General features: G+C 32.5%; 1 protein-coding gene across 1 annotated transcript in view; it reads left to right on the top strand.

Annotated features, from left to right (window-relative positions):
- LOC149805047 (uncharacterized) overlaps nt 1–21540 on the top strand; it is a 357351-nt gene that overhangs the window by 223 nt on the left and 335588 nt on the right. Inside the window, exons 2-11 of the mRNA XM_089946893.1 lie at nt 1504–1689; nt 7504–7719; nt 8073–8115; nt 10742–10905; nt 12173–12346; nt 14799–15008; nt 15675–15717; nt 16064–16227; nt 18381–18551; nt 19725–19934. Coding sequence (XP_089803019.1) covers nt 1504–1689; nt 7504–7719; nt 8073–8115; nt 10742–10905; nt 12173–12346; nt 14799–15008; nt 15675–15717; nt 16064–16227; nt 18381–18551; nt 19725–19934 — 1581 coding nt within the window. The remainder of the gene's footprint in view (nt 1–1503; nt 1690–7503; nt 7720–8072; nt 8116–10741; nt 10906–12172; nt 12347–14798; nt 15009–15674; nt 15718–16063; nt 16228–18380; nt 18552–19724; nt 19935–21540) is intronic.

The following is a 21540-nucleotide window of genomic DNA, read 5'->3' as shown; positions in this document are numbered from 1 at the left end:
CATTCCAGCTTTTCCACTTAGCCTTCTCAACTGTGGTTGGAGAAGAAATGAAATACAATCATTAGATCCTTTACATTTTTTGTCTTGCAACACTATTATAGGCAATGCTTCATTACATAAGAGCCAGGCTATGATAATTAAAACCACACTAATGGCACCAGTTTTTGAATTCTTCATTTTATGAAAGGACTATATCTTTCCAATTAAACCTGCAATAGCTTCCCATTCCCGCATCCAGTATGTTTTGTGTTGTGGAATAGTGAATATTGCCACCTTGCATTTTTTCATCAGTAAATAAAGGAACCTAGATGAAAATTACAGATGATGAAAAATTGTAGGACAGTACAGATTTTATTTTATGAATCACTTAAAAGTTAAGGTAGAATTAATTGATTTAGAATTCAATTAAGGTAGTCCACTTTTGTGAAATTAATTCTTACTGCACAGCTCAGAATGATACTTTTATTTCATTATAATATCATTGATGTCACACTTTACTTAGGTGTACAGAGATGCCAGCTATTCCGATTTTGGCAGAATGATTCCTATTTTTAACCCCAGATTATACCAGTTGAATTACATTCATCAGATTGTAATTTTCTGATGAGATACAATTTCATGTTGGCGAACTGCAAATTAAATACTGGTCTAACTAAATCTCTGAAAGGCTTGTAATGTTAGATTGTAATTCTTTTGAAAGACTATACATGTGTCTCTCCAACTATTTTCTAGATGATGTCATAGATAATGCATTATTCAAGAGAGGTAAGGGATTACATGAGCATGAAGTATTCCAATTTTTATGTTCAGATTCTGATTTTGTAGCTAGCATTCCTATTTTACACTGGTAAGAGGTTGGCATCTCTACCAGTGTCATGGCATTATGATTCAACACTGGCACTGAGAATGTGACTTCTCTTTTTAAATGATGAAAAAGAAATTTTTTATAAAATTTTTTAATTTCAAAAAATTCCTGTGAAAGAAGATGATAAAGACTGTGAAAAGTATGAGACCTTTGGGAATGCTTAATGATTTATGACCAACTATAAATTGGCTGCTTGGTCTTCCTTTTGTGGAAAACTGAAGTGACTTCAGTACTTGGGTCATATGGACAAATGTACACTCTTCAACAGACTCTTTTCTTTGTGTATTTGATAAGAGGAGCCAATGCTCATCAGCCTGTGAAGATATTATGAATCTTTAATTATTCAATCTGTTGTTCTTGTATAGACAAGTAATAACTGGGTACTTTTCCTATACTTGTCTCAGTAAAGACCTATACTTGGACATAGATATTCAGCTAAGAGTAGTGCAAGAAAATACACACCAACCTAAATATTTTAAAGTGATTTTGGATTGATTTCACCCACTGCTATGTGAAAAGAAAAATATTTAAATAAAAATAACAAGTTTTCACAAAGTGAAATACCTCAACATTTCATAAACCTTCATCCTTAAGCTTTTTTAAAGAAAAAGAATCAATTATGTTCTTGCTGTTTTCAGGATTCTCATTGGCTAATTGGTTGTCTGGGAAAGGCTTGCAGTTCAGTGGCACATTCAACACCACCTTGCCAAATATGATTTCTTCACTACTTTTGGAGGATCTGGGTGTTGCCAAGTACCTCAGTAATATACAGTGTAACTCCAGTGCTCATCCCTACATCAAAGCTCCACGTCAGTGGAACAATGGTATATACAATAAAATACAATAAAACTTTGTAAACTTAAGGTGGCACAGGTCAAAATGTTGCACCAGTGGAATTCTTTCTTCTTCTTTTTTTTTGAAACTATAGGCAAGAGATATGTGTGAAGCTGACTTTGGTCAACTATGTGATTATTTAGATGAGCTTTTCTTTTCTTAAAATATGGATGATTTTTATATCAAGCTGTGAGACCTCTAGGAAAATGTCAAAGTTGATGGGAATTTAGTGTTGAAGAGAATTGGGAGTACCATACATTACACGATGTATATGGTTGATTTACTGACAATGCTGACAAAAAAACTTATTTGGGAAGGCACTTTTAATGTGGGTTACTCACCCATAAATGCAATTTAGAATTTTCTTATCATTTTGATATTAGCTCTGTGAAATCAGAGCACCCTGGCATGTATTTTTTAAAAACTGCCTTCCCTGGGTACCATGTATATTTAAATGGAACAGCCCTGAGTAACATATTTCAAATAACATCATTTTAATTTTGTTAAGACACTCTACATTTTCTCAGTGCAATTTCTACATGCCACACATGAAGAAACAAAAATGGATCAGTGAGAATGATATTTATACATTTACAAAACATTAAATACACAATGAGTTCATGTTTCATTTATTCTATCATATATTTAAAAATACTGAAGTATAAATGTGAAAGCAAATTTGTTTGAGACCTTATACAGTACTGGGTGTTTTACCATGGAATTGGCTTCTTTGTCCTAGCATTTATTTTGACTTACACGTGGTTTCTGTCAAGGTGCTTTGTACACCTAAAATTACTACCATGAAGTGATTGATGGTAACCACCAATGACACTTCAATGAAGAACATACATATAATGAACAGTGAAACTCCTCAAAACCGAAAACCCTTGGGACCCAAATATTTTTTTTGCTTTTGAGCAGTTTTTGGTTAACTTATGCTTTTGCAGATGTGAAAAAGTCTCTGAGTGTTTATGTGACAAGAGACAGAGAGACAGAGACAGAGATATAATGCAGTTATGAAAGCTCAATGTTTGTTTGTAATAGTGCACAACAATAAGAAACCTGTTTTTCATTTTATTTTAAATACATGCTTTTAGTGAAGAATTAACTGAACAATTCCTGCTGAAAATTGTATCCTGTCATAAGTTCCTCCACAAAGAAATATTATCCTTGTCCCAAGAAACATCTGAGAAATGAGATACTGTACTTTTATAACATTACTATAAGTCCATTGGAATTATGAATGATACTCCACAATGTTTAAATAGTCCATATAATTCATAATGTTCATAGTTCAGGAGCCTAGCTTGAAGAAGGCATGGATCATTGTCTGTTGTTTCTTGCTTCAGTCTTTAACTAACATGGCTTGTGTTAATGACTCCATTTCTAGTTCCAGTTCAAAATAACAGCCATCATTAGCAATTGCAAAGTTTTTAAAATCTTTTTTATAAGGGTTTCATTTTTTCAGGGGGGAAGGGGGGAATGATATTAGCAGAAAAAAATTCAGTCCTGAGGTTATTCCGATATCCTAAGGTTTCAGGTTTGAGGAATTTAACCACACACACACACACACACACACAGAGTCAAACATGTAATAATGGTCACCTTTGCACTGTGGTCACTTGGCCACAGTGGCCATTCTAATCTGTGTCAGTGTGCATGTCAAGTGTTGGTTTAACCATACATGCCCGGGGGACATTTTCCAGATCTTTGTTTTATGGATCAGACCACTACAGTACTTGTTAGCCATAATTAATCTGTTCCAGCATGTGTCTGAAAAATAGTAGTTAGGTATATTCCAAGTTTCAACTGAGTTTCAGTTTTATGGGATATTTTTTAGAATAAAATTGACATTCAGAATTGAAATTTGTTTTGGTGTACAGAGTTGAGGGGTTTTGGTTTACTGGGGAAAAAAATCATGATATTATCTATTTAAAAAATTGGTCCTGAGGGGATTCCAATGTCCTTAAGTTTTGGTTTGATGTTGAACGAGTTTTCTCAAGATTTTAAATCATAAAATATTCTTCCATTAAAAATAATTAAAGAACTCTCAATATCAGATTTTACTCTTAAACCTTTCTATACATCATGGATGTGTACCAAAATGTAAAATGGTTAAAATAATGTTGAACATATATTACAATGCTAATAAAAACAGTTAACAGGCAGACCTATGCATATGTTAATTTAGATAACAGGTGTTCTATTTATAACACATGGTACTGTGTGACTTTGGTACATTGTACACCTCTTCCTCAATAACTCGTGCACAACAGGGTCCAAAAACATAGACCACACTACAAGCAAGGGTATGTGTTACCGAGGGACGTCAGAAAAATAAGTGTGGTCTCTGCTGACAATACTGGGTGGGGGGCAAGAGACTGGGCTGTTTAATGGCTGAAAACTCGTTTTATAATCACATTGAGAATAACTGTCAATAAAGTGCTTTTTCTGACAAAGTTGTTTGCTATTTTGTGTAAATCACACTCATTTTCATGATGCCAAAAAGATTGTTAACTTATTTGATCTAGTAAAAGGACCTGCATGTGTACAGTAAAATTTTGTATGTATTATGTTACTGATATTTGTTATTGATTAGTCTAGTTCCCTGCTTATTATGGTCAAGCAGAGTTCAAAGCAGGGAGTCTATAAAGCAGGGAAGCATATTAACTGTTGATACACCATGAAAAAAGATTATTTTTTCAAAAAAATTATGACATGTATTGTGTAACAATCATCTATGTGAAACTAAATCTTTGTACTTTTCAGTTAGTAAAATATTGATGCCTTGATTTCATTGCAATTAATAGTGAAGTTTCTTCTCATCCTAGAGGATATCTCTTAGTATCAATTCAGGATTTTTCTGAAACTCTTTTCTTCACAATGATCTGTATCTTTGAAACAAAGTTCTTTATTTCACAAAGTATTCATTTTGCTTGGTTGCCTTGCTATATTTGAGCACATTTATGGTTGAGTAGCTTAATTTAAGGTAGTCTAATTATATTAAGTATGCTATAATATTTATAACGCTGTTCAATTGATCAATTGAAATGAGTTCACCTGACATACGCACATAGGACTTGCATGCCTTTTAACATTTCTTTTATTCCACATCCTTTATTTCGATACAAAAGAGCCAGCTAACAAGATAATAGAGAAGAGACCAGCTTTTAAATCAGTGCAGCAATACAACAATTACTTAAGCTAGTTAGCTATCAAAAAACAGTCAGCATGTTTTTTAGGTTCTCAGAGAAATGCTCGCTGAAATGGACTGGAGATTGACACATTTTACGTTTGAATTCAAGGGTACATTGCATATTTAATCATTACACTTAAACCTAACTAAATGGTAGAACTAAGATACAAATTTCACTTGATAAAAAAAAAAAGATTTAACTGGTTTTTATTTATTATAGTACTGCTGCGAGTAGGAGTAAGTGATATTTTCATTAGTTAAAATTTTGTTAAATAATTGTTATTTACAGTATTATTTATGGTATAATAAGAATGTTGTTTGGAAAGAAAATGTAAAAATGTATGACTTGTTAAATGTTGACAACCTCATAATGATAATTCAAATTTCCAGCCCTTATCTGCTGTTTTCGATGATAAAACTAGCAATATTTCATAGTTTCAGTTACCTATTGTGATCGCTATTTTCCTCAAGCTCAATAATAGGGGTCATTTTTTATAATTCCTTGTTTTAAAAAATGGGATCCATGCCTGACCCTGCAACATAAACAGGTTTTCAAGTTATCAGGGCATGAGTTATTGAGTGAATGGTGTATATCAATTGCCTACAAAGCCATACACTCAATGACATAAAGGAATATCTAAATGAAACTTGGTATACTTATTAAGTTAGTCATCCACAAATGCATTTTGCTATTCATAATTCTTCAGTTTCAGTATTTTTATTGGTTTTATGTCCATCCAGCCATCTGTCCATAATCTATAATTTTGTCTCTGGGGCAGAATTCCCAAACTATTCACAATAACACTTTTGAAACTTTATGCACATATTAAACTAGTGGTGTAGATGTGCCTTTTGCTAATTGCAGTTCTTCGATTATAATATAGATCACAACAGTGGAGAATTTTCTGATGTTAAAAAGCTTGATATCTTCATAGATTATCTCCACAATTGTAACCAGAAACAGCCTGTTTTTAACATTTCTCTTCAGTTCTTTCATATTAATGTTTTGTAGAAATGACATTTCTATCATTAGAATATTGTTTTTCTTTGAATTTCCCATTTTTGAGTTCACTATTGTTTGCTGGATTGTGGAATTTCATTACTGACTGGATTTTGATTTTTTTCTACTGTTCCTTGGTGCAATATTCATACCCACCCCACCCCTTTTTGACCTGGGCATATTTCTTGCGGCACAGGTGGTGTCTTTGTGCTCTGTGTGTTCCAACTGATGACTTAATTTTTTCTTCAACAAGTTTATTCAGTTGTTTCTGCAGTCTATCAACTTGACTTTGAAGTCCACTAATTATCTTCATCAAATTATCAGTGTCAGGAATATTATCTGGTTAGCATGATTTATTGTGGTACTTCATATATATGGGAACACATTGCTGTCATGGGACCCATGCATAGGTTATTGAAGCCCATCTGGTCCTGATCATCATGGTTACTTTGAAGGGAGGTTGATGATACTAGATATGACTAGTATTTATTGAGGGCCATTCTAAGAAGAAAAAAATTCTGAGTCTCCACTGTTTAGATCCCATTCCCCTTGCCACAACAGATTTTTCCTTTGAATTAAAAGTTAAAGTGCATTTCAAACAATCTAAATGAGGTTTTACAACAGATTTATTAGGGCATTTAGAGTCAGTGTTAAACTCCTTGTCAATACATTTTGAAACCGCTTGAAAAAACACCAAGATAGGAATGTAATAAAAATATGTGTACAAGAAAAAAATTCCTTTCTTATGAATTTCAGCCCATCCAAAGTGTATTTTACTGTACAATCCAAATCTCAGGGAAAAATCCTTCAACGGTTGCACAGCTATCAGTAGCAATATTATTATTAGAGTCAGGTGAAATTTCAGATCCAGAGATGGAAAATTCTTCCATCATCAGCATGTGAGCTGCACCAGGATTAAGGTCCCAGTGTCTGCCATTTTTGAATTGGTCCAAACAGAATGTAAAACCATGAATTTCCATTTTGTTGAAAGACACAAAAACTATACATCCAGTTCTCATGAGATTTTTAAATTGCTTACTTAAATTTTAGAAGTAAATTTGAATAGAAAGATTTTAGGACACTCATAAAAACACCCTTTTATAAGAGAATTTCAGAGCCTCATTGGTGCAGGTGCCTCAGGCACAAGCAGCTGTGGTGGCTATAATATTTATATAAAAAAATATGTGTATGTAAATACCATTCACACATCACACTGCACACATGCACATATTTCATGTGTGTCTACACACTTGAACTGATAATATGCCATTGGCGACTAAGTTTGTTACTGCTTCTCCATACTGTGTGTAAAAGTTCTTTCTTCTCCTCACTTTGTGTAAGAATTATTGTTTCTACATACTTTGTGTAAGAAATATTGCTTCTCCATATTGTGTGTAAGAGTTATTGCTTCTCCATACTGTGTTTTGTTCATTGGTTCTGTAAATTCATGGTTCGTAGATATAATCAGTTTTAAGTTGTAATCTATGCATGAATGGAAATTCAATGAAAAGGTAATGTGATTTATGATTAAGATAGAAAAATGGTTTAATTTTTTATAATTAATTGCAAGAAATTAAATTTTTTACTGTTGGCTTTTTAACATAACAGAGTGTCCCATGTTGCCTGATTCGTCATTGCACAGTCTGCCAGCCACAGTATCCTGCCATGTACCACCACACTGTACAGGAGTTGAGTGTTGTGTAGACGTTCCACTTATCATTAGATCTATACATGTCTTTGTGGATATTGATGACTGCAATTATCAGATGACTGTTGGAATTGAGAAACTGGTCTTCAATGTCACACTTTTCAACTATGACTTTGGTAGGTTCTATTAAATCATTACCAATATTGAGTCTTCAGTTTTGATGGGAGTTCATCAATATGGTTACTATGTAGTTAGTAATATTTTAGAGCAGTCATTGAAAACATTCCATTAGACTTGAATGAAATATTTTTCTAAGCAGTTAGTGGGGAAAAAATACATTTGGATTTTTTTATAGATTTGTGGGTCATTTTAACTAAATATAATTGGATCATTTTGTATATGATTTATTGAGCATTTATGTATGTTTTCTCTCTCTCTTTCCATCTCTCTTATACATGCATATACATATATTTCCACATAGGCACTGATTATTGAACTTAATTTAGTTTAACTTTTTCTTTCTTTCTAGGCAAGAAAGAGTACATGGATTTGGATGGGATGGTACAGTTAAAGTATGTAACTAGAGATGGAAGCCATCATAATGAAGTAGACTTTTAAATTGTATGCCTCCCCCTTTAGACTCCTCTTACACCCAGCAGTTTGTGCAGTTCAAAAGCAATTGACATATGTTGGAAACATCATATTGCACTTCTTGATTCCATATCAAACATTCCATTTAGCTGCTGCCTAATCTAATCATCCAAGTATGAGACATACTGGCATTGTGATCTCCATCTGTCCATCCTTGCCATTACAATTGCTTTATAAACAGGATATATAGAAAACTATTGAATCAATAGAACCAAATAGTATATTTGAGATATACTGAGTAGAGATTTGATTAGGATATGATGACAGTGACCTTATTTTTCAAATTGTTAAACACATTATAACTTTGGATTTGTTGAAAACAAAAATTGGTAAGAACAATTATGCAAAAATTTGCTAAAGTTAAATAATGAAATTTAGTGGGCACATTTACATTAATATTAAGATCACCTGATTAGCTTTTTAGGCCACACTCATATTTGAACATTTTGGACTTAGACTTGGTTTAAATAATCTTTTTAACATGATTATGTAAATACCACTTGAGGTAGACAATTGAAATTTGATTGGCTTAAATGTTTGCAGTCTGTTCTTTTTTAAGCACATTTTTTAACTTTTTGGAATTTGTAAAATATTTGACAAAAACCTTGCTAGCACTATTTAGCAAAAAAATTAATTGATGTAGATTAATGTAATTTGTATGCATATGTATACTAACTCAGATTATCATGGCATTATATAAATTTTAAGTAAAACATTTCTCACAGTTTTTATTTTTTTATATTTAGGCTTATGGGGTCTGCAGTAGGTGCATGTGTTTTACAAACACATATCAAGGATTTTTTTATCATTGTAATCCAAGTTGTCACCCTCCTGTCTTCTCCTTTAGTCAAATGTCAATGTTTTGCAAAATTTATCTGTTATGAATGCTGCTTAAATTAAACATTGATATTGATTTTACAAGATTTAGACAAAAATATGGTCTCAAGATCCAAACCCAGTACCATTTATTTGTTTTACTCTGAAAATTTGGTACACAAAATCTCAGCATTTTTATGATTCAACTTGTTTAAATTACATAGAAAATGCACAATGTTATCTTCTTAAAGCTTATTCATATTGATGGGACATTATATAGGTCTATATAAAAAACTATTGGTATCATGCATCCTGTACATTGATACCATCCCATGCCACATAGAGAAGTCACTAGTGCTGAATGTGGTAATAGCAATGACAGTTTTACTTTGTGTCCCTTCCAGTTACATTTCTGGATCAAAAGATGGCATCATTTGTCATCACAATGCCAGAATATTTTACACACAAGTGAACATCAACTACATTGCACAAAATATGAACAAGTGACCATGGAAATATTTTTAAGGGTCACCAGAACAAATATTGGACAGGTTTTGTCCAGAGATGCTAGAAGTGCCTTAGTCACATAATGACTTCTCCTTCTAGACACAGAATGTTGCCTCTTTATATTAAGAATCAGGGATTTTTAGTATCTTGCTTCCATTTTATTCACCTTGCTAGATTCTTCCTTTCCTTTTTTTAAGCTCAATTATCACATAATAAAATCAGTTGCCATGGTTCTCCCAAGGTGATTGGGAAAATATTCTTTTGCTGAAAAAAGTAATTCTTTTTTTATTTTGCTTCTACAGATATAGTTTGGTGCTGAGGCAACGTTTTGTGCAACCAAGAGGGCCTTCATGAAAATTTGGTTCTTAAATATGTATAATTTTAAATCTTTGTTACATTAACATTTTACAACTTTATTTGATATATTCTATGAATCACCATTGCTTGCACAATGAGAACAAAAAGCTGATTTTAAAAAATAGCTATGCAAATTGTCAATGGAACATTCTCCTAAAATCTGAGATGTCAATTGAGATCTCTACCCTAAATACTTGGCTGTCCATAAAAATTGTGATGTCCCATTTTTGACACTGACTTGGATTAGTATCCCTTTATTATTACTTTTGAAAGAATGGCTATGATGATTCCTTTGTTACAGGGATTCTTTCACATACACATAAACTATTAAATTTCATTTCTAAAACTTGCAAATAGTCATTTAAGATGTTTTACTGATGCTAAGAAATAGTTGATGACAATTGAAAACTTGTGTTAATCAAAAGCACAAAATTTAATGCCAGATCTTTCTAGGTCAACTGCTTAGCTGATATTTTTTTAAGATTCCGATTCTGTTTGTAATCACTAGTGATGATCTCCTTGAATTGACATAATGCTTTACTTGGATAACAACTCATTATAAAACTCCATCAGTGATAATCATAAACAAATCCTATTTCTTTGTACAATGATACATGTTGTCACTTTTAATTCATTATTCTGCAGATAAGCTTGTGTTGGTGTCCCTGTTATCCTTGATTATGATGTTTGGATTTCCTTGGGGTTTATTTTACCTTTGATGTTTAGAATTTATTTGTTTCTTGAGTTCAGTATGTGACTCAGAAAGGGTGGAACTGATGTAATGGTATTTAATATGAGTGAAGAGAAGTATGAAGATTGTTGTGTTGTATTTAGTCAAGGTAAACATTTCTTTTTCTTTTAATATAGTTTCAGTATAGTAGACTTGAAGGCAAAGAGGAAGTACTTGATAAATATGGAGGTTGGTGTGTGTTTTGAATCCGAAGGCCCCTGTTTGATTCAGTCAACAATATTCAAGGATGTTGCAGTGCCAAAGAAACCATGCATGTTCAATGCCAGTTTCCTCAATCAAGGTTAGTTGTTGCAGTTCAGTTACACCTAATTTGTATTACTTTCACACTGTACCATTCTCTTCTCTTCCTCCATTGATTATGAATCTTATCCATATATCAATTTCGGATGCTATGTCTCCTTAATCTCTCTTCCTTGTAAGAACTGTCACTTTCTTCAGGTGAGAAGTCAATGGAGAATATAAGTTTAAAGGGCCTTTTTTCTGTTTTCCCTTTAAAAATTAAAGTTTTCAGGTGATGCATGAATGCAGAGGATAAGTCTAAGGCCCAATTTTTTATGTATTAGTTCTTTAATTCTTATTTAAATTGAAGTGGAGGCTGAAATAGAATTATGACTATTAATAGTGATTGGTTGTATGGGATCACCTACCTAACCTTTATTATGTCTAATTAAGCAAAACATCAACCTCTTTGCTGTGCTTGCTGTCAATTGATCTTTTAAAATAAAGTTCAGAGCTTATTGTTATGTTCATTTTGTGCAACTGTGAATATAAATATAATCTTTTGTAAAATGCGTTAATCAATTTTCAACATATTGACATAAATAAATCATGGGGAAGTCTTTTTCAAGTGTTACATGATCGTAGAAGTGGCTTCTATTTAATCTACAATTTACTTTAACAACATTTTTACATTGACTTAAAACATTTAAATTAAGATGTTACATTACTTATTGAGAAGTTGAATATGTCATGTGTATTTTTTAATATATTGGACTGTGATTGGGATGTTCACCAAAAGGTTTCCTGTGTTGGAACAAGGCTTTGCTGTGGACATCAATTATGAATTCAAGAAATTCACCACCTACACCAATAAATATGGTTGATTGTTATTTTCTCACATTTCCAGGGTTAAAAATTTTTTAAAAATTGGATCCTGTTGCTGCTGTTAAAAAAATAAAATTGACATTTAGTTAAAATCCAGATAGCTGAAGTTCCAAAATTAAACAGATGTCATTACATCATATATCAAATAATATAATAAATTTTGAAGAGTAGTGCTCTTTTGATGTAATGAGAGGTATAAAGGCAGTGAAGTGGGATTGAAAAGTACTGCTTGAGTGTCACTGGACAATAGGGTTCTACACACACACACACACACACATATATATATATATATATATATATATATATATATATATATATATATATATATATATGGGAATGTGAGAAAAGTGGTCATGAAGTCATTAGAAAAAAAATTTTGCTAGTGCTCAGATGAACAATTGATATATACAGCATGTCTTATCATGGAGTTTCTGTCCCTGCAGACTTTTCTCTGAGTGACTGGGCAATCAACAAAAGCTTGGACCTTGATAATGTATTGATCCAGATATATACTGTGCAGTTATTTGAAGAGCTTGGAATTGCAGAATATTTACTGGCAGATGCATGTGACCCGAATGGTCAGCCTTACAATCAGACAACAACTTCCTGGAGTAGTGGTAAGCTTTGTGCAATTTTTGCATTAAAGTACTTATGTTTGAATACTAATATAACATATAGACATTTTTTAAAAATGGTTTCTTTATTATGCCAGTATTTAACAAACATAAAGCAAGAAAAATATTAAATGACAAGCGGAAGTAGTTAATTAGCATCAAATATAAAACAGATGAATAGAAATATTACATCTGCTTGTTTTATGCCCTTACAGCTAGCCGTCCATCTATTACCAGTTTTATTTCTGCACAGTAACTCGAGTTGTGCATCAAATGATGTGGATGGCTAGCACTTAGGATAAGGAAGAACCCAACTGACTCTGGGTCAAAAGTCAAAGATCAGTGTCACTGACTGAAAAAGTTAACCTGGTTTCCACACAGAAACATCATTTCTACATCACAGACCTAGACAACACTTGCACTTTGGTTTGGAAGGATCCTGTCAGTTTAGGATCAGATGGTGAAAGGGCAAGATTGCTGTCACAGAAAGTAGAAAAATGGTTTAGAAATGTTGCCTTTTATAATAAAATAGCCAGTGATTAGATGGCTTTCATTCAAGGCAATGAAACATAATAACATTTATTTCTTCAACACGTGTATCTGATTTAGCTGACTTCAAATGAATTGGGTGTTCCACTTTGTGTAGTTTACCTATGCAAATTAGCCTAGTGGCACAGCAATGCTCAAACAAATTGCAAGCACAAAATTTCCCTATTGTCAGTTATTTAATCTCTGGAATAGTGGTTCTTTATTTCAGACAGCCTTTACCTTTTAATTTCCTCTTGTGACAGTTACACAATCAGCTGACCAGTAGTAATAGTTTTCCATTAGCAACAAGTGTGAAGCTATGTGAATCATGGCTGTGTTTACTGCTTAAACAGGTTTCAACCATGTAGCATAGTGTCAAGAATGGTTTCACTGTCGTACTCTGTCTCGTAAGGAAATGCTTTTTTTTATTTGACATGCTGTAATATGCTTAATATATCATATCATAATAGAGAGTTAGCATTTGTTTTCATACAGCATTATGTTACTATCAATTTATAATTTATTTACTATAGTAAAAATTATTTATGCAGGAATTATAGACCAAAGTCTAATTACAGAAAACTTTCAAGTATACCCATGCTTAAGTTGAAACATATGTGAGGCAGCCTCAGACCATCTATTTCATGTACAAGCACTTAGGGCAGTATGCCACTTTTACCATAACAGATTGACCTCAGTTGGTTTTTGCACTCCTTAGTTTAATAAAGTATCAAAGGATTCTTGATAGGCTGACTGGCTCATTTGTTACTAATGCAAACAAACTGACACACAGGAAGTAATGAAAACATGTTTGCATGACTGAGAAAATGGGACATTTTACTTAATTTGAATATGAAGTCTATAAACTAATCATTAGAAGTAACTTTTATGCCATTCACACATTCCAAATTTCTAATCATGAACATTTGTCTCAAATTATACTCAAAACTTATCTTAAAGGAATGGAGACTACATTTTATTAAATCCTTTTTTATGCCATACAATGAACTTTTGCATCCTTATTATAGGTCTGTAGTCCAGCAGCTATAAATTAGTGAGCACATTTTCTTTCAAAGACTTCCTGTGGACTGCTAGGCATTATAATATAAAACCATGAATGCAGAATCCACAGTTCAGATCAATGTGGAAATTTCTTGTAACTCTTTAAAAAAAAAATATTCTATGGTTGATAGTTCTTTTGGTGTACAATACCTGGTCTTGCATGTGATATCAGAGCACTGTGGATTTCAGGAGTAGCAATTTTAACAGCAGTCAACAAAGGATATTACTTGCTGCTGTTATAATATGCTTGACAATATGGCTGTCATTCCTTAATCTGTGACTTCCATTTTTATTTTACAATGTCAGTTTGTGATTTATCAAGTCAGGGTACATATACTTTATTATTACTCCAGTTCCATCATAGTTCGATCCATAGGTAATTAAAACAAACTAAATAGTACAATTTATAGTGCTGGGAGAGGTAGGGAACAAAGAATATGAAATTACTTTTGATAGAAATGATCATCAGAACATTGAACATTATTGATTATAAGCATAATTAGTTTCTAGACTTCCATTCAGATCTATTCAGTTTAGTTTTGCCTGTCACTGCTGCTATTTTTCAGATCTATTAGATATCTATATAGTTTTTACCATATACCATTATTAAATTCACATTATTACAATTCAGTTTGCATCCAGTTTTAATGAAATGCAAGTACCAGCCAAACTTATTTCTCTAACAACATACACATTTTCAAGATAACATTTTTTTAATGCTGTGGTGGTTAGTCACTTTTGTTATGTCTCAAATGTAAGTGCTTTATATATTTTTCCCCAGAAAACAGATAATACTTTACTTGGTTATATTTTATTATCTCTCTCTTTTTTTAAAATCTTTATTTTTTTGTTATCCTTTCCTCAGCCTGCTCTTTGATATCAGAGGGATCACCACTCCCAGACTTTGTTGTATGTCATATTGACAGCCTCTGTACTGGGGTTGCCTGCTGCAGCAAGTCAGCATTTGTTGGGCGGCCATTTTACACTTCGCTGTTACTGGATCCTTGCAGTAAAATTATGACTGTCACCATAGAAAACATGCAGTTTAATGTGTCCCTCATTGACTACACATGGGGTAAGTCATGTTTAACTCATGAGATATCATAATTTTGTGGTTTGACACAAGAGTGAAAACCACAAAAATTTACTCCCCATGCAGGTTTCTTATACTACAGTAAATCATCAAGATTATGAATAAATTCAGATGTGAGGTTTGTTATATATTCTTGAATTATCCACTTGTTTGATTATTTGGCACCTAATCATATTTAATGAATCATTGTTAATTTTGATTTTTGAATCCAGAAAATTGGGTTGATGGAAATACTCCTTATTTGCAGGAAAACAACTTGATAAGATGTAAATCACCTGACTTGACTTTTCTGAGCTTCACATGGATGACCCAAGACATAGCTTAACTCTAAAGGACTTTATTTCTTTGTTGTACTGATACTGAGTAAAGTATGCTATAAATAAATTCTGTTGATGGAAGCAATATATTTTTATATGTTTACATAAACACATAAACGTCACATCATTAAAATAACACCCATCATAAAGATCAGTTTAACAATGCTCTTTCAGTATTGATAATAAGCGTGAGTGTTTGCATTGCTGACAGTATTTTATTATTAAGTACAAGATTCCTCAAAACTTTAAATGAATTGTGCCATCTATTGTAGAACTGCCTTGTTTTTGCATTGCTTCATTTTCATTGCATTTAAAGTTTTGTTTTCAACAGAAAAACAAGAACAGTTTTTCCTCTTTGGAGTTGTCCAGTTAAGGTATGTATATATAATTACTTTCTTGGGTGTTAGTAATTCTGCAATTAATCTGTTAATTTCCTATATTAATGATCCAATAGTTTTTGTAAAGATAACCGACATGGTATTTTTCTGATGTTTGACTATAGAAGATATGTTTATTGATAATGTTACAGCTTTCTTTTGTTTGAATATAGGTGTATCATGAATAGAATCTTACAGCTTAGAACTTAAATTATGTTGTGAAATATTAGTGTCTTATGTACAGGCAACTTAATATGGCTATTGTTAGGTTCACCCACCTTTCAACAAAATAATTGAGTTATTGTGCTAATTTTGCTGATTGAAAAAATATTATATTCTTTAGATTTAATATTAAAGAACTACAGTACGGACAGAAGTATCTGGTGAATTTAAATCTGAGTATTTGCTTGGATCCAAAAGGAGACTGTCAGCTGCATGTAACAATCCTGGAAGATGCTCTCTTACCAAAAGTTCCTTGTCAGCTGGATGCTGACTTTGTCCTTGCAGGTACAAGATGTTTAATAATGTTATTGCCCATAGAGGAATTTGAACTCAGCTCAGGGAAAAAATGGTTTTCGATAGATCACGTTTTTGGCATGAGATTAAGAAAGGACCAAAACATACAAGTATGCAGGCTATAGTAAAAGTTATACAGGCAATGTATTCATTCAGAGCTTACTTTTTCAGTAATGGGTGTCATTTGTTGGAATATGGTTACACATACATTTTAATGGTCATTATTAGCTTTATCTGGATCCTCCTGCATCCATATTTCTTTGGAAAGTAATTATATACATGCCTCAAGAAGTACATAAATCAAAATCAATGGTAAATTATGTGGACATTTTTGGACAAGGTCAACCTAAAGATGTGATCCAGTACAAACTGGTTTGAATGTTACCTGCTGTGATGTCACAATGACATCCTCTTCTCTTGCACAATGGTTTAAATAGCCACTACAAACATGTCTGTGTTCTGAGATGGTTCTACTCTACAAGACTACATTCATAGATTCCTCTGTTAAATTCTGTTTTCAAAGCATTGTTTTCATTCTGGACCAAAACAATTCATGGCTTCTAAAAAACAATTGGATATTGATGAAAGTGATTCAAAACCTACATTAAAAAATGGTCACAATGTTTTTGTAAAGAATACACTGATGAGTATGAATTTATAAAGCCAGGAAAAAATACAAAAGCTTTCTGCAATTCCTGTATTGTGAATTTTCATAAAGTCTGGAGGAATGTTCAGTATACACAGACATGTTTCAGGAAAAAGGCATTCTGACCTTGATAAAGAAGTTAAACACTCTAAGAAATTGTTGGATGTTTTTTCATCATCTGCTGGATCTAGTGCAACTGCATCTGCTATGCCTAAGTCTCGTATAACTAGAGCCAAAGTCATGTTAGTAGGTACTATCACTTAACTCAATCTGCCTTTGAGCACACTGGATACATTTTAAAAGGTTTTAAAGTTATATTTAGTGACTGATGTTACTAAATATTTTCATTGTGGTTGATCAAAAGGAACTACTATTTTTATTGAAAGAATGGGGAATTGCACATTCACTGTTTCTACAGGTGGAAGCAATGATCAAGGAAACTTAAAGATCTTTCCTCTTGTCATCAGAACTTTTGATTCAGTATCATCATCAGTAACATTAGACATTCTCTCAATCCCTGATTGTGAAGGCTGTGCAACAGGTGAAGAAATATTCAGTCTGATACAGAATGAATTACAAGTTCATGACATTTCTTGAGCTGCAGGACCTGAAAAGTGCATACTTCATGTCCCTTAGGAGGAACTGAGTAGTCCTGGACTTGAATTTTGTATGCTTCTATATCTTATACATAGGTGTGTACTGGGTTTTATATATAAATACCTATTTTAAACATGCATAACCAGTATTTAGTGACGTTTAAACAAAGATCATTATGTTTATTCATGCTAACATACTTGTGTTTCACATTTTCATGCTGTATCCCTCATTTTTGTTGGTGGTGTCCCTCAAAATCATTTTCTTGGGTAGGCATGTCTTAGTGCAAGGCATTCAACATTCAGGATTGAATAGATGTGGGTTAAACTATTTTAATAATATTTAGTTATAGAACAATAATTAAAATTAATGACCTGTATTACTTTTTTCTCTTCCAGTATGGATACATTTGTTAAGGAGCAGTTTAAAGCCACATAACCTTATGTCCTCCCTTGATCTTTCCTCACAAACTTAACTCAGATACATGTATAACTCCACAATTTTTCTTTTATATGGGAATTTGATTGAGTATCTAGCATCTGATATAAAATTCCAATTTGCTTAAAATCTAACTCAATCCTATTTATTTTTTGTCACAAATACAAACATTAGTTTTATTTTACTACCTGGAGAATGTTCATATTTGATTAAGCTGTATTTAATATGTCAATTGTGGATGGCTTGTACCTATTTAGGAATAATGGATATCTTTATTTTAAGAATGTTGATCTGTAAATGATATTAAATTGATACTTACCTGTATGTGGACTTGACATGCAATTCTTTACATTAATTTATTTTTTCAGCAATACCTAATTTATTGCTGTAAATATTGATAACAAACAGACAGAAAGTAACTACCTTCAGCTACTGTTGTTCATTCCATATTATTTTCTCATTTCAGGATTTTCTTTCTCTAATTGGCTCATCAATGAAGAAATTAATGTGTCATCCTCACTGTCTAACCTGGATCAAAGTCAACTGTTTGAACTATTGGGAATTACCTCATATCTCCTTGATGACCAGTGTAACAGAACTAATTATCCATATTATTCAAGTTATGGATGGACCAATGGTATAATTTGTTTTATTATATGCTCATTTTTTTCTCCGTTAACTTTACGTTGTCAGAATCATACAGTATTTTAAGATATTGCACTCATGTGCACTTCATATTGCACTCATGTGTGCCCAATAGTGTATTAGGAACTAATTTGTAAACAAATAATGTACACTCATGTAGTAGATGCTTTACATTTTGGCTGATTAAATTTGTTTCTGAATGAACTAAAGCAAATGTTTTGTGGACTGCCACATACCAGCTGCTTTGCCACATTCCACATTAACTTTCTTGATACAATGTTTTGAATTTAGGCTAGTGATAGACACCAGATTTCATAAAAATACAAATAACATGCAAGTAACAAGGCATAAACTCTCTTCTTTAGCTGGTAATAAGAATGTCAAAAATATACTTACAGTTTTACATTCTGAATTTCATTAAAATATACTTTTTAGTGCTGCAAATCTGAATTACATAAGCCATGTCATGGGTTCTCAAGCTTGATTACACATTTTGAAATTGTACTGTAATTTTGACTATATTCCAAGTACAATTACAGCCTCCTTACTGCGCTCAAAATGAAATAAACATTGTATTCCAAAGCATCTTTATGTTAATTGCAATGGAAAGACTTCATATTTTCCCCACATTATGATTTCAAACATTCAATGACAGAACAAAAACACACTTGCAAATGTCAACACGCTGCTCCCTTGCTGCTAAAATCAGATGTACTTCATGTAGAATTGGCAGAGATATATCCAGTCCATAACCACAAAATCTTTTAGAATCAACAAAAATAACAAAATCTATTCATTCCAGATCATATGGAAAAGTTGTTGCAATGTGCATTCATTCACAGTACCAATTAAGGTTTAGTGAGAATAGATGGGGGATCCATTTTTCCATTTCCAGAACCATGAATTCTTTAAGTGGTTTTGGCCAAAACAGTAACCATAAACATTAGTTTTCCTGATATTAAAAATTTTCATTTTCCAAAATTTCATAAGTATAATTTGGAATGCAGAATTTTCACTGAAAATTCATAATAATTTCAAAATCTGGAATTATGGCTGGCATCTCTGTTGCCATGATCTATCTATACCTAAAGCAGAAAATATAACAGCAAAATATGTTAATAAATTTAACACTTAAAATGTTTCACTTAATCTTTTTTAAATTAAGATTGTGTGGTGAACACAACTCTCCCAGGTCTCCCTCAAGAAGCATCCTGTTACATACCTGTGCAGTGCACTGCTGTACAGTGCTGTATTGATGCCAGATGGATCAACAGAGCAGTCAGTGCCCATCTTAAAATCAACCCCTGTGACTTCACACTAACAGTTGGCATTGAGAAGCTGCAGTTCAATATTTCTCTTCTTGACTTTAAATGGGGTAAGTTTCAGATATTATTTAAATAATATTTGATGGTTTAATAGCATTAAATAGAATACCAATCTTTAAACTTTTGCTTCTTCTATAAATTCCTATTATTAACAGTGAAAAGACTTGTGCTAAAGTTTTTGCATGACTTTGATAAGAAAATGTGATGTAATATATTGACAAGTGAAATTGAATTTAAAGTGATCCAAATTTAAAATATATTTGTTAATATTTTATAATTTATCAAAGATGCAAAATAGGTATTGAATAAAAAGACTATTGATGCGATAATATAGGCCTACATTTTGAGGAGTAATTCAAAATGTATAACTAGTATCTGATCCAATATTGAAGGTCTTGATTATGTTATAAAACTGAGGAATTGATTACAATGAACATGAAATGTGATATATAGCCCATTAATATCCAATAGGTTTTGTAATTTCTCAGCCATCTGAAGAGGTGTTGGCTTGTCAGACTATCCATCACATAATTGTATAACTATGTGTCTGTAAAATTTGATTCACTGCACTGAAATTTGATAAACATTTTGGTGCTCAAGCAAAGATGTGCAGATCAACAAATTACTTTGCTTCTGCAATTTCTTGGTTATTGTCTCTTTTTACTTGTATCTGAATGTGACAAATATAAGATTTTTTAATTCATTCCCAAACATAGTAAATGTTACTGTAATCATCTGAGAGATGACCTTTTCAGGAAATCACTGTGATCCTGCAATTTTTCTTTGAGTTATTGGCTTCTTTTTTTGACGTTGAACTAAATGCCATGTGACAGAATCATGTGAATACAGCTAGTCTCGGAAATTTTGGTGGATGACTGTGAAACCTGTTGCATATTATGGTCATCTGATGATGATGTGCATAAGCAAAGTACTGTGTTCCTGCAGTTATTGCCCTTTCTCAGCTGAATGCAGTGTATGGCACAATATTTGCAACTAGTCTCTTCCGTTCTTTAATGGGTTGCAATAAAACGTAGTACATGTAATGGTCATCCAAATGCTGCTTCATTGATTTTGGTCAGTGTTAATGCTTCTTTTGACTTGGAGCAGGATGTAGTGTATGAAAAAATATTGTGAAAGCATATAGTCTCAGTTTTCAGTGGATCATTATAAACCTTTGGACATATTATGGATATTATCATCAGATGTGCTTATTGAAAAATTTCTATGCTTTAATAACTTTTTTTTATAGATTTGTTGTTCTTCTTTGTCCTGCAGCTAAATGCATTGTATGACAGAATCTTATGAATGTATCTTGCAGTTTTCAGTATATTACTTTAAAACTTGCATCATATTATGCTCACCATTTGTGGATGTACTTATTTGATTCTTAGCTGACTACTGGAGAGCTATTGTAATACACCTAGTGGCAGATAGATTCTGCACAGACAAATGCATATACCCATGTACAACCTCACTGAATCTGAACCATTCCTTTCACATCCTAGGTAACAGTTTGGAATATGTGATGTGATTTTGATTTTTTAATGTAACTTTTAAAAAATTTTCAGTCATATCGCTACGATGTCTGCAATATGGCAGTTTATAGTGATGTCTAGCACTGGGCATCATGCAGCAGACACGTAGCATGATGTCCCA

The sequence above is a fragment of the Sinohyriopsis cumingii genome, chromosome 2 (assembly GCF_028554795.1).
Source record: "Sinohyriopsis cumingii isolate HCF-2022 chromosome 2, ASM2855479v2, whole genome shotgun sequence".
Lineage (NCBI taxonomy): Eukaryota > Metazoa > Mollusca > Bivalvia > Unionida > Unionidae > Sinohyriopsis > Sinohyriopsis cumingii.
This window is presented reverse-complemented; position numbering and strand designations above follow the sequence as displayed.